General features: G+C 36.6%; 1 protein-coding gene across 1 annotated transcript in view; it reads left to right on the top strand.

Moving 5' to 3' along the window:
* The window catches only part of LOC122792862 (peroxidasin homolog), a 1,098,019-nt gene that overhangs the window by 171,014 nt on the left and 913,700 nt on the right, over positions 1-13,305 (top strand). The window contains exon 3 of the mRNA XM_044060421.1: positions 5,626-5,742. Within this exon, the coding sequence (XP_043916356.1) occupies positions 5,626-5,742 (117 nt within the window). The remainder of the gene's footprint in view (positions 1-5,625; positions 5,743-13,305) is intronic.

Below are 13,305 nucleotides of genomic sequence, written 5' to 3' on the forward strand. Positions count from 1 at the left end.
TTTTGACCTGTCCAAAAGCCAATTTATTTGGCAGAGAGAAGATTGTATTTGATGTACTGAGAGAACTGGATGTAAATATTTTTCAAGAATTTTTTCTAGGGTTGCTACTACTGTAACTGGGTGGAAGTGAGTTGTATGTGCAAATTCAGGTTGTTTAGACAAAAGTTTAACTAAAGCTGTCTTCCAGATATTAGGCATTATGTTTCTATAGATACAGATGGTGTAAATATGCATAGCAGGAACTGTAGTATATTTTCTACAATAATGAATGAATGATACTTAGAGATTATCTGAACCAGCTGGGGCAAGAACAGGAACTTGATTAAGTCACTGGTCTATGTCATTTAACTTCATTTTTTACAGTAGAAAACTTGAATGTATGGTTAAGGAGAAGGATGTTGTGGGTGAGGTTGGGAGTGTTTAGGTAAAATATGAGGTAGATTATTGAATTTACTTTGAAATTCAGAAGTTGTGAAATGGCCATGGGTGTATGGAATACAGTAACATGGTCCAATGATGGGGATTGTTTCTGCCAAGTCAGGAGGTTGATGTCATTCCAAAAATGTTCAGGCTTTCCAAGTAAGGAATGTTGTTTAGATTTTAGATATTGTTCTTTATGACTTCATATGGCTTGGTGGATATTATGCAGTACAGTAAATCTGTTATGAGTATTTGGGTTAGGAGTTAGCCTTCCAGTCAGCTCATACTTTGTTTCTGAGGTTGAGGCGAACATTTAGATCTTTGATAAATCATGGGCCTTGGTATAAGTAACATTGATGTGATTGGAAAGAATTTGTATTAAAATTCCAAGAGTTCTGGTGATGGTTTCAGCAACTAAATTTGGATCAGAAGAGACAAATATGGGATATCTGTCAGGAGTAGCTATATGTTCTGTAAACCAATGGATATTTTGAAAGGATTTGACTATGAAGGTAACTAGTTTTGGAAGACTCTTTAGTTCCATGTTATTTGTTGTAAAGGCAATTGGGGAATTATCACTGATGGATGAATGCCAGTCAGGGAAATTTTCATTGGGAATGTTAGTAATCAAAAGATTGAGGAGGAAGTGGTAACCTGATTTTAGGCTGGTTCATGTGACCTACAGTGCAAGCTGAAGATGATTTTATGGAATATGTTCAGTGATTTCATTTGAAAGAATGCCTGTAATGTTTAAACTAATATCATCCAAAATTATATATTTTTATACTTTGAAGTAACAGGTATGACTGTGTGCACAAGTGATTTGAACATGGACAGAGAGGAAGGAGAAGCTAGGTTGGCTACTGTAAGATAGAATAGCTTGTTTAATGAGATCATTTTATTTATGACCCATGGTCAGACTCCGAGATGTAATTAGCTTGAAACCTGTTATTAAGTTTAGGTGAGATGTAAATAAGGGTAATGACCCCCTCACTGATCTTTTGATAGGTCCTGTATCAAAAGTATTATGGTAGCTATAACACAGTAATGGAAACTAGGGTTATCCTCATTTAGCAAGGATTTAGTAATGACCATTGTAGAACAGAGTGTGTGTTGTAACTTTAAGAAGCATTTCCAAGTCTAGGCACGTGCATATAAATGGTGATCACATGCAGGCAGCAGTGCCATTTTGAGAGAGCAGCCAGTGTGTTGATGTGTGTGAGTGCAGTAGTCAGTCTGTTTATAAGTTTATTTAAGTTTAAGTTACTAAGCCTAAGTCCTGATGTGTTTGTATATAATAAAGCTGCTTGAACCAAACTCACAACTTTTCATCTGTTTTATCCTGATCGGATGAGCAATATGATGTCAGAAGCGGGATCAAGAGTACAACGTCTTCAAGCCATGAGGTGCAGAGTTGATGATGAAGGTATATTGAGCAGGTTGGGTGATACAGTGCTCAGGCGATTAAAAAAAAAGGCCAGAAACGAACGTCAGATAATTAAATCTTGGAGAGATCATTTTTTTTGCAAAGAAAATGATACAAAGCATTTGTAGAGCACAAAACACATTATTAATCAAATGAGTAGCACAAAACATATTATTAATCAAATGAAAGGCACAGAATGCATTATTAATTAAACAAAGTGTTCAAAACCACTATATTTGATAAAATTATCAGAGATACTTACATGGGGTTGAGAATTACCTACGGCTTGCATAACAAGCATGTTTAAAGCAAAACAAGCACAATGAAAGTATTATGAGCATGACAAGAGGTACAATAAGAGGGCAAAATGAGCTTAGAAAAGTGAGGCGACTGCTTATTTTTAGTGAATGACCATATTGTGGCATAAGCTACTATTTCACATTGACCAAAGCCATTCAAAGCATAACTAGAGTTGTTTGAAGTATATTACAGTGTGTAAAGTGTTTGCAGAGTATGCCTTATTATAGTGCAATTATTTCAAAGAGTTTATTGTGTGCAAAGTGCAGTTATTTTGCAAAGTACAGTCAAAATACAGCCATTTCAAAAAAGTTTCTTGTGCTGTGTACATTTATTTGCAGAGTTCTGCCATTTCAAAGTGTTTCTTACACTGTACAATGTTATTTCACAAAGTACAACCATTTTGAAAAGTTTTTTGTGCTGTATACAGTTCAATTGCAAAGTACAGTCATTTTGAAGTGTTTCTTACTCTGAGCTTCTTGTGCTGCCAGCGAAGTCTTTCAGCGTGCAATGGAGCAATTTTTTTCAGGTTATCCGAGTGCTATAATAGTGGATGATTTACTGGTTAAAGGTAATGGAGAAGCAGAACATGACAGAAACCTCAGGAAAGGTCTGAACAGAGCATGTGAAGTGAACTTAAAGCACAGTCCTCTGAAATGTAAATTCAGGCTACCAGAAGTTACTTATGTAGGTCATTTATTTACCAGTACAGGCTTAACAACCAGACCCTTCCAAACAAGCAACTGTTCTTGAGATGCCAGCTTCAGACAATGTGCAAGCCCTACAGCATTTCCGTGCAATGGTTTACTATTTATGGTATATTATAAAGAAGGATGAGAGGATTAGTATTTTGTCATTCTCTGTCAAAATCATCATCATCATCAGCCCCCCTTTTTCCCACTTTTTCTTCATGGGGTCAGGGTATCGTGTTAACTGTCACCAACTCTTTCGATTCAGTGGTGCACTCCTGCCTTCTTCAACACTCATGCCTGACTGTCATAGATCTTCTTTCACACAGTCTATCCACCTCTTTGCTGGATGTCCTCCCTTCCTCTTACCTTCTTCCTGTCAGTCCCAAATCTTCTTCACCAGATTGTCTTCTGCTTTTCTGCATGTGCCCAAACCACCATAATCTGTTCTCTTTGATCTTTTCTGCAATTGGAGATACTTTGGCTTCTGCTCTTATGTCCTCATTTCTTTGTCTGTCCCACAGTGTGCATCCTACCACCCTTCTCAGGCATTTCATCTCCATCACCTCTAGCTTCTTCATCTGTTCTGTCTTTACTGCCTAGGTTTCTCTACCATTCAGTAGTACTGGTCACACCACTGTCATGTACATCTTACGTGTCAGCTTCTTTGCATTCTTTTGTTGTAGACTGCACCTGACACACTATGCAGTCGGCTGCAGCTCCTCGGATTCTAGCTTTGACCTCTTCATTCAGACTTCCCTTCTCCTCAACAACCCTCCTCAGATACTTGTAACTGTTTACCTGTTCCACTATCTTTGCTTCTATCTCTATTCTCAGCTTCTTCTGACTTCTCCAATTTGCTACCATTACCACCGTCTTATCTGTGCTTAGTTTCATCTCATGTGCTTTCAATTTTGCATTCCATTTTCCTATTCTTTGCTGAAGTTCTAGCAAAGATTCAGCCTGTAATGCCACATCGTCTGCATACAGTAACTTTTTTGATCTGTCCCCTCTGACCTGTTTACTAATGTAGTCGATCACCAGTATGAACATTACTTAATGTTGGTAAACTCTTATTTGAACTGGTTTCAGAATGATTTGCTATCTAACCTAACCTCCAGTACTGTTATTACTAAGCTGAAATGTCATTTCTCAGTCCATGGTGATCCATACAAGTTATTTCTGGCAATGGTACTCAGTTTACCAGTCAATTATTTCAGAAATTAGTAAAATAGTGGAACTTTATTCATATTACTAGCAGTCCAGAATGCCCACAATCAAATGGTCTGGCTGAAAGGGCAGTACAGAGTGCAAATCAATTACAAGAGAGGAGAGGCCGAAGTGTGACAATACCAATATCTTCTTGAATTTACTTAATCTCAGAAATATACCCCGTGGCAACTTACTTGGCTCATCTACTCAGAGACTTCTGTCTTGGCAAACCAGAACAACCTTGTCCATCAATTCTAGTTTGTTAGTCACTAATGCTAAAAACAACAGAGCAATCAAAGCCCAACTATTTAAGAATAGTTCTTTTCCGAAGTCCAGCTATGATAGAATGAGCAGATTTCTTCGTCCGTTGAAAGAAGGAGAGACAGTGAGGATGCAAACAGCAAAAGGCTTTGATCTAACTGGTCAAGGGAAAGGTATATGTGCCGAGCTGAGATCCTACTTAGTGGAATCTTTGGCTATAGACTACAGGAGAAACTACAGGCATCTTCTGGTATCTGAATCAATATCGCAGCATCCTACCTGTGATACATACTCTAGATCTTAGAGCAGCTCAGTCAACGTTCCTGTTGAAGAACATGTCTCAGTACCTAGTCCCATTCCTGATGATGTCCCAGTTGTCCCTAAAGTTGAACATGCCTTAAAAACAGTCCCCATTGCCAGATCCAATTCTGATTTTTATGTTACACAATCAGGTCATATTTCTTGACCTAGTGTAAAATACGCAGCAACCTGGACATGATTGTTTTATATGTGTATAGTTTTGTATAATTGCATGTCAAAGGATCATTTCTGTAAAACTGCATGTCAGTGAATGCTGTCGTTTTAGTGTATGACCTATTTCTCAATGAGGGACAATGTAGAACAGAGTGTGTGTTGTAACTTTAAGAAGAATTTCCAAGTGAAGGCACATGCATATAAATAGTGGTGGTCTATATTACGACATCGAAAACCCGTATCATTGAATACCACAACACCGACACACATAGCCCGAACCACAAATATGCCGAACCCCCTAAACTGTGAATTTCAAATCTCGAATCGTCATAGTCGGCCAACACCACTGCGTGCTACATACTACATACCCAAACATAATAAATAAAACACATACATACATACACTAACCAAACCCTACTTCTAACCCTCACTAAACCTTACATACATTACTATCTATGCACTTACCTTAACCCGCACCCAAACCCTAAGGTCCGTAACTATCGCACACATACCCTACAGACATATACCAAAACAAAACAAATAATCCACACACATGCAGTTAACAAAACCCTACTTCTAACCCTAATACAACGGTTTTATAAAATATGTGTTGCTGGCTTTTATGCTTGAAATTAGGTGATTCATATATCAAATTTTTATTACTTTTTTTTACATTTTCTTTCTTTTTCTTTATGTGTGTATGGTATTGTGTGTCACTATTCTGCATTTGTGTATTAGTTGTATGTGTCATTTTATTTTTGGTTTACTGACAAAAGTGACTGTTGAATCTTCTGCAGATACCATAGTGCAAAATGTTTTACCATTTTGTTTTCATTCTGTTTTCAGCTCCACCAAGGTTCACTATTTTTCCCAGAGATGAGACAGTGATAGAAGGCAACACCATCGACTTTGGATGTGCAGCAGAAGGTAATCCAGCTCCTGTAATTACCTGGACCAAAGCAGGTATGGTCAAGTCCATTCTTCTTTAGAGAACAAATAGTGAAAGCTTTAATACCAGTTCTTTGGTTTGCCAGAATAGTCATTTTGGTGCAATAATAAATACATTTGTCAGAAGCTATGAAGAACTTGTTCAGAACTTTTCTAAACTGATTTGAATGCACTACGTAGAGCCACATGGATGTACTGGAAGATGTCATGTTTTATGTTTTTCTACCTTTTATCTGGGATAATATGTTAAGGCAAACTTTATTTCACAGTGAATTCTTGGAGCACAATGGGTGCAAATAATTTGCACACAATATTTATTACTTATTTATTTTTGTTGACTGGGTTAGTCCTCCTTAGGCTTTCACCTACTTTCATGGGAGACTAAAGTGATGTTTAAACAAACTTTGAGAAAAATGGAAGGAGACTTAGAAAATCTCTGGCTTATTTTGAAGAGTAATATTAAGTTTTTTTTTTGTAGAATGAGTGTAAGTTGGATGAGGCACCAATAACAATAGAAACTGAAAACACTAATGTGGATAGTGGAGTGTATATGGAGATGTGAAGTTTGGGAACAAACTAATTTGTCCAGATATACTTTAATGTGGTTAGTTGGGTATAGAAGAGGTGGGCAAAAGGGGCTTAAAGGTTGGGGGGCTGAGAGATGTTAAGGCTAAGTTAGAAGTGGAAAAAGTTTAGGTAGAGTAGTAATAAGGAAGAGTTAAGTTTGGATGAGTAAGTACTGTAGAAGAAGTGATGTAAGTGTAAGGAAGTGCTAAAGGGGATTTATGAGAGTGCAGCTAAGTTGGGAGGTCAGAATTAGGAGTGAACTTGCTGCCTGCCCTCCTTCCCTCTTGTTATGACATCGAGGATTTGGTTACATTTCAGGTTTTACTTGCTATTTTGGTGTGGTGTGAGCTATTTGAAGGGGATTGGGACACATTTAAATTTATTATTGCCAGTTTAAAAGACAGACACTCCAGTAAAACTATGCACGAATCTGAGCCATTTGGGAGCCCAGAAGATTGCTTATGGGGAGCGGTTGTTGAGTGAATGACAGATGAAGATGTGGGAAAAGGAGAATAAGGAATTAGAGCTGCATAAGGACATTCCTAGTTTAAAAGCCAATTAGTGCCTTCTGCTGTTGTATAATGCAGATTACACTGTTGCATAACTGAAAATGTTTGATGACATATGTGAGCTCAGATCAATAAAGTCTGAAGGAGGAAGTTGAACTCATTATACTGATATCATAAAAAACGTTACTGAAGGAGAAGCAATGCCAAGAAAGAACTGTTTGCTTCTCAGGATTAACAAAACTATGCCACAAGATACAGAGAGAGAATCACATTTTGGAGCACTATTTTATATCTGTTGGGAGCTGGTGTTGGGGATATATACCCCATTATTCATACAGACATAGTAACAAGTTTATGTTAATTTTGAGAAACAGCTCTGTAAAGAAAGGTGTGCAAGATAATTGTTAACTACACAGTCTGACAATCCTTGGGCAAAATATTATTCGCAAAATTTTGCAATGTAAAGAAGGTACCGAGACTTCTTATAATTCAGAACTTATGTGATTCCCAGAGGATATATTAAAGTTGATATAATTGTATACTGGTGATTGATTTAAATATACTTGTGAATATTACAGGGATATGCACTTGAAAGGTAGAAATGAACAGTAAATTTAATTTGACAAATAAATAGACCGAACACATAATTAGCAGTTTGTTTCCTTGCCATTTCTAGCATATATTGCATTATAGAGGACAACAAAATAGTTCTTATCATTATGAGAAAATGATTATCCATTGATGCCCTTAGTATATTTCCACTGCACTCATTATAATTTATTCATGCTTCTATTCTTATAAGATTATAATATTATTATTCCATGCCTACGTTTAGGTCTAATGTAATGAACAAACAATGATTTCATCATTTCTGGTTATCTAAACTTTATAAATCATTTTATACAACCTATAGTTATATAACTATCATTTACAAATTTGTTGATATGATTAGAAAAACTCAAAGCTGGCCCTACCCAAACAGCCAGGTCCTTAACTGAATATATAATTTCAATCACCGTGTGGTATATTAAATATTCACCTTTCAGTTTACTTCTCCCAAATCTCATATGTTTAGTTTTTGGAGCATTTATCAGAATATTATTTTTCTGAGCTCAAGCAGTCAATTGAGTCAAGTTCTTTTGCAGACTTGCCTTATCTGTAATACATGTAATCAGTGTATCTATTTTCAGGTAATCTGCATACAGAATTCAGAACACCTCAGATGACAAAGATAGATCTAAAAGTTACAACATAAAGAAGTATGGGCCCAGGACAGAATCCTGTGGGATACCTTGACTGCAACCTAAAGTTTCACCTAAGTAGTTACAGTATGATTCTTGCCAGGTCCTATTCATAAGCCATACAACTGTCCATCTTATCAAGATTACATCAGTACCTAGTTATTCTAATTTATTGCTCAGTATTTTGTGTATGATCCCATCAAATGCTGAAACTAAGTCTGTATAAATTGCATTGCAACACAATTTTTCATTTATAGCTGTTATGTTGTTATAAACAGCATGCTACAGGAGGTTATAGATCCTTCTTCAATATATGCATGCTGATGTAGGGTTTCAAGTCCCAACCTTTTCAATTCTGACAGTTACTTATCCAAAATAACCTTCTACATTATTTTTCTACAACATTAAAGTAAACTCGCTGATCTATATGACTCTGTCTAACTCCCCTTCCCCTTAAAGATAGGTTTAACAAGTGCAAGTCTCTGATCTTGAGGAATTCTCCATACTTAAATGACCTAGTGATAAAATAGTTCTGTAAGTTTATGCCAAATTTTTCTCAGCTTATTATTACTAATTCCATCTTCTCTCTGTGCTTTCTTTGGATCAAGTTTCTGTAGTTTTTTTCAATATAATCTAGTTTAATTTCAGTATCTGAAGTTACCTGGACATTACTAGGACAATCTGCCACCTCTTTGTGGAGCCAAACTGCTTTGCAAAAGATATTGTAAAGCTATCCATATTAGTTTGTGTTTAAGAATAAAGTTTACTTCTAATACATCTTGTACGTATATATATATATATATATATATATATATATATATATATATATGTGCGTGTATGTATATATATATATATATATATATATATATATATATATATATATATATATATAAAACATGGTTTCCTATTATGCTTATTATGTTTATATAAATTTTCTTCCAATTTTCTTGATCTTTTCTCACATTCCATTTAATTTGTCTGTCCAGCTAGTTTATTTCAGTTACAAAGTTACAAGTTCTACCTCTTTTCTATTTTTTTAATTTTTTTTCTCTTACTTTAATCAAGTATTGTGTTCTAATGGAAATATCTCCTCCTGACCTTGTGTGCCTCGATCTTAATGTTAAACTTTTTTTTTGGATTCAAATAAATTTTCTATCAAAACTTGTCACTTTTCTACTGCAATGTTTCCGCTGAATGCATTACTCCAGTTAGTTCTACATGACGAATATCTTACCTCCATATAGTCTGTTATTAATCTTCTGTGGATTGGTTTTAAATTTCAGTTTGGCAGAACTGCCTAACAGTAATTTAACCTTTATAATCTCAGGATCACTGCACATCAATAGTTGTAAAACTTGGCATGAAGTAACACTCATTTCCTTAGGAACACAAAGTCTAGTAGGATCCATTTCCCTGAGATAGGGTTACTTACTATTCGAAGCAATTATTGTTTTTGAACATGTGTTGTAAATAACTTCCTTACTAATCTTGTTGAATCAATATTATTCCAGTCTATTTCTGGTAAATTTATGTATTGGGCAAGCTGAGTGGTGGTATTTTCAGGTGTAAATGTTTAATTATTTAAATGCACATTGAGTGTTGTGATTGGTTCTAAAATTTTAAGCTAATGATTTATAAGGTGTGGTGAAACACAAATTAAATGTATTCCTTGAGAAGGCGAAGGCCGAGGTACCAGAGTGCAATAAAGAAAAAAATTTTTTCACCAGTTACCTGCATGTCTGTGGCGTTGATAGTTTTCTATTTTTCACAAGTTTTCTTCAGTGTTTTTTATTCGCATGATGTCTACGAACGCCACTGCAGACATGGAATCAGGAATTCCACCATCTATTCAGCCGGTCAATTTCATTTCTATGTGGAAGGAGAGAGACGAAAAAATAGCGTCCAGTGATCCTTGGAGCAGGGCAAGTACTGATTGTGCTTCCAAATACATTGAACTGGAAAAGGCTATGGTAAAGGAGGTGACCACATACTATGACATCAAACTGTTGGAGAAATATGTTAATTTGAACATAACCCCAAGGGGGTTACGAGTAGAGCGGTTACCTGCCTACGAGTTTGCAGAAGAAGAGGCGGATTTATTAACCGAATGGAAGGCAGTTTCTCTAAAATGCACAATCAGTTGGCTTGGCATTCTTATTAGAAGAAATGAGAGAGTACTGGACAGAGTCCGTACGTCTATTTTGCAGTTGCAGAAAGAACTGATACGGGAAAGCTCAAGTAACATCTTTGAAGATAATATTTCGGATATCAGATCCAGAGTGTCGAAAGTGGAATCAGAGGTGATTACACGTAAAAAGAACAAATTATTAAGAGACATTAAAGATCATGAGTCTGGTAGGATTTATTCGTGGCAATACAGCTTTAAAAGAAAACGCGGAACCAGACGTGACGTCAGAAGTCAGACTAGGAGTGATTCAGTTGGGGATTCCACTTTTTCATCAGTGGAAATGGAGTCGGCAGGGAGAAAAAGCGTTTCCTTTGAGAATTTGAACTCTACCCAAGAAGCAGAGTCGAGGGTTGTGGATGTGGCGGAGAGTTCAAATCAAAGTTCCACACAGAACGCCGTGCAGAACAAGGGTAGAGGGCGACGCTTTCAAAATAAAAGTAACAAAAGGTAGAGAGGAGCCAACTGGTCCCCGTAATCCTGGTCATGATGTTTTTACAAATCTGGTTAATATTGCTGATTCGGCTGAAGGTGTTGTAATGACTTCGAATTATGAAAGCAGTTGTAGACCATTGATTTCATCTTCAGTAGGTGAGTCCTACCGTATTTTGAACTATTCCACTTTAGACATTGAAACTGCCAGTAGAAACGTACTGTTGAAGGGACCGAAATTTGTTCCAACCCGTTTCCCTTCTCTATCTGACATTCTGTCGGATGTAAAGTCATTTTGCAGAAAACTGCACTTAAGGGTGTTTTTTGAAGAAAATAAAATTAGTAGGGGTTCGGAAATGGGGTCGGAACATAATTTGAACACTTCCATAGACTCTGTTCTGGACAGTTCACTCATGGACATTTCTTTACATCAAAATGATCTTGTTGATATTTTTGCAACTGAGGAAAATGTATGTGATATCAATAGTGACGGTTTTCTTACAGGTTATGGGAGATTTGACATGCCGAGAATGCCTCAGGAGAACAAATTTAATGCTCCCAGAAGCAGTACGGCAATTTTGTTGTTTGAAAAGACTTTATTCAAGCAGCTGGAGTATAAGCACGAAATGTTCATTAGAGGTAAGAAATCTTATAATTTGAACAAGGAGGAATGGGATGCTTTGTCAAATATGAAAAAATCTAATGAGCATTTCGTGTTTACACAAGCCGACAAAGGGGGAAATTGGGTGATTTTACCAAGGGAAAGGTATAATAGGATGGCCCTTGAATTGTTAGATGATGCAAAAACTTATTCCAGGTTACCTTCTAATATGTTAAAAGAGTTTAATTGTGCTCTATTAGAGATTTTGGAAAGAGGTGAGCGGTTGGGTTTTTTCACGTCTAAGGATGTGAAGTTGATGTATAGAAAAAATCCTAGGAATGCAAGATTTTTCATCATCCCTAAAATTCATAAAGACGTGGTAAACCCACCCGGCCGCCCTATAGTTTCTGGTAGAGGCGCTTTTTTGGAAAATGTGGGACTGTTCCTAGATTCTGTGTTAAAACAACATCTTCATAAAGTGCAAGCACATATTAAAAATACTAGAGAAGTTTGCATGGAAGTTAAAGACATGGTATGGGAACAGGATTATTATTGGGCCTGCGTTGATGTCAAGTCCCTATACACAAGTATTAACACGGTTTGGGGTTTGAAGTCCATTGAGAGAATGTTGGGAGAAGGGCCTAGGACTAACTATATAGTGCAATTGCTGGAATTTTGTTTAACCCACAACTGCTTTGAATTTGAGGGGAAATATTTCCTGCAGAAAGAAGGAACCGCCATGGGGGCTTCTTTTGCTCCATCCTATGCCATTCTCTTCATGGCATTCTTTGAAAATTCTGTCATTTATATCAACAATTTCTATAGGGCCAAGGTAGTTAAATACAAACGTTTTATAGACGACTTGTTGTTCTTGTGTAAAGGGATCCCTCGGATTTTGATACATTCATTTCGAAATCAAAGGAAATCCTTATAGTTTGGACTTCACTCATACGATAGGGGCAGCAACATCCAATATCTGGATGTTGAATTTTATGTAGATTCGAACAACAGAATCCAGCATAGACCTTATTATAAAAAAACAGCTGCAGATAATTTTTTGCATGCCTCCAGTATGCATAGTGGGGCATTAATAAATGCACTACCAACAGGCGAGTTCAAACGTATTGGAAATAACATTTCTGATCTAAGTTTGGTGGGAAGTGAATTTGATAAAATAGAAAACAGATTACAGTCAAGGGGTTACCAAGGGACAATAGTGCGTTCTGCTAGAAGAAAGGTGGAAAAGGATTTGGGCCTTCCAGTGCTTACGCAAGGGGAAAGCCTGGAGGAAAGTATGGTTAGGAAAAGAAGCCTAGGTGGCCATGGTTTCAAGTCAACGCGGTTGGTTAACAATGAAGCAGGGGCCATTGAACAAGATAAATTATTTTTGTTACCAAATTTTCTCAATTTTCAAGGGAAGTGAGGGACACAGTGTATAATCTTTGGCCTTTGGTTTTGGGGGACGACAGAGTAGGAAAATTGTTTCCTAGTAAGATCACCTTTTCTTACGGTAGATACCCTAACCTTAAGGAGATTTTAAACACCAGAAATCCAAAGAGGAAAAGTAATATCTCCAAGGTAGGGACATATAAATGCGGGAATTGCAAAGTTTGTAATAGAGTAAGGAACTTGGATGGTACACTGATTAATAACAAGAAATACAAGGCTTTGGAATATTATGACTGCAATTGGGAGTGGTATACATTATTGGTTGTGAGTGTCAAAAGTGGTATGTGGGACAAACCTCCAGAAAAGTTAAATTAAGAATAATGGAACATCTAGGAGACATTAGGAATAATAGACAGGAGAGCCCAGTGGCAAAACATTTTTTAGATTTTCATAATGGATCAGAGGATGGTTTAATATTCTGTGTTTTGGGTAGGCCATTCAGTGTGGAAGGGGAAATCGGAGTGAATAGCAAACTATTGGAAATGGAGTCCAAGTTCATTTTGAACTTCAAAACTCTTTTTCCTAATGGCATGAATTTAGATATGTAAATCTTGTAAAGTCAATATTGAGGTGAACAGCTTTAGGTAATACATT

The sequence above is a fragment of the Protopterus annectens genome, chromosome 2.part0, assembly GCF_019279795.1.
Source record: "Protopterus annectens isolate FY-2018-M chromosome 2.part0, PAN1.0, whole genome shotgun sequence".
Lineage (NCBI taxonomy): Eukaryota > Metazoa > Chordata > Ceratodontiformes > Protopteridae > Protopterus > Protopterus annectens.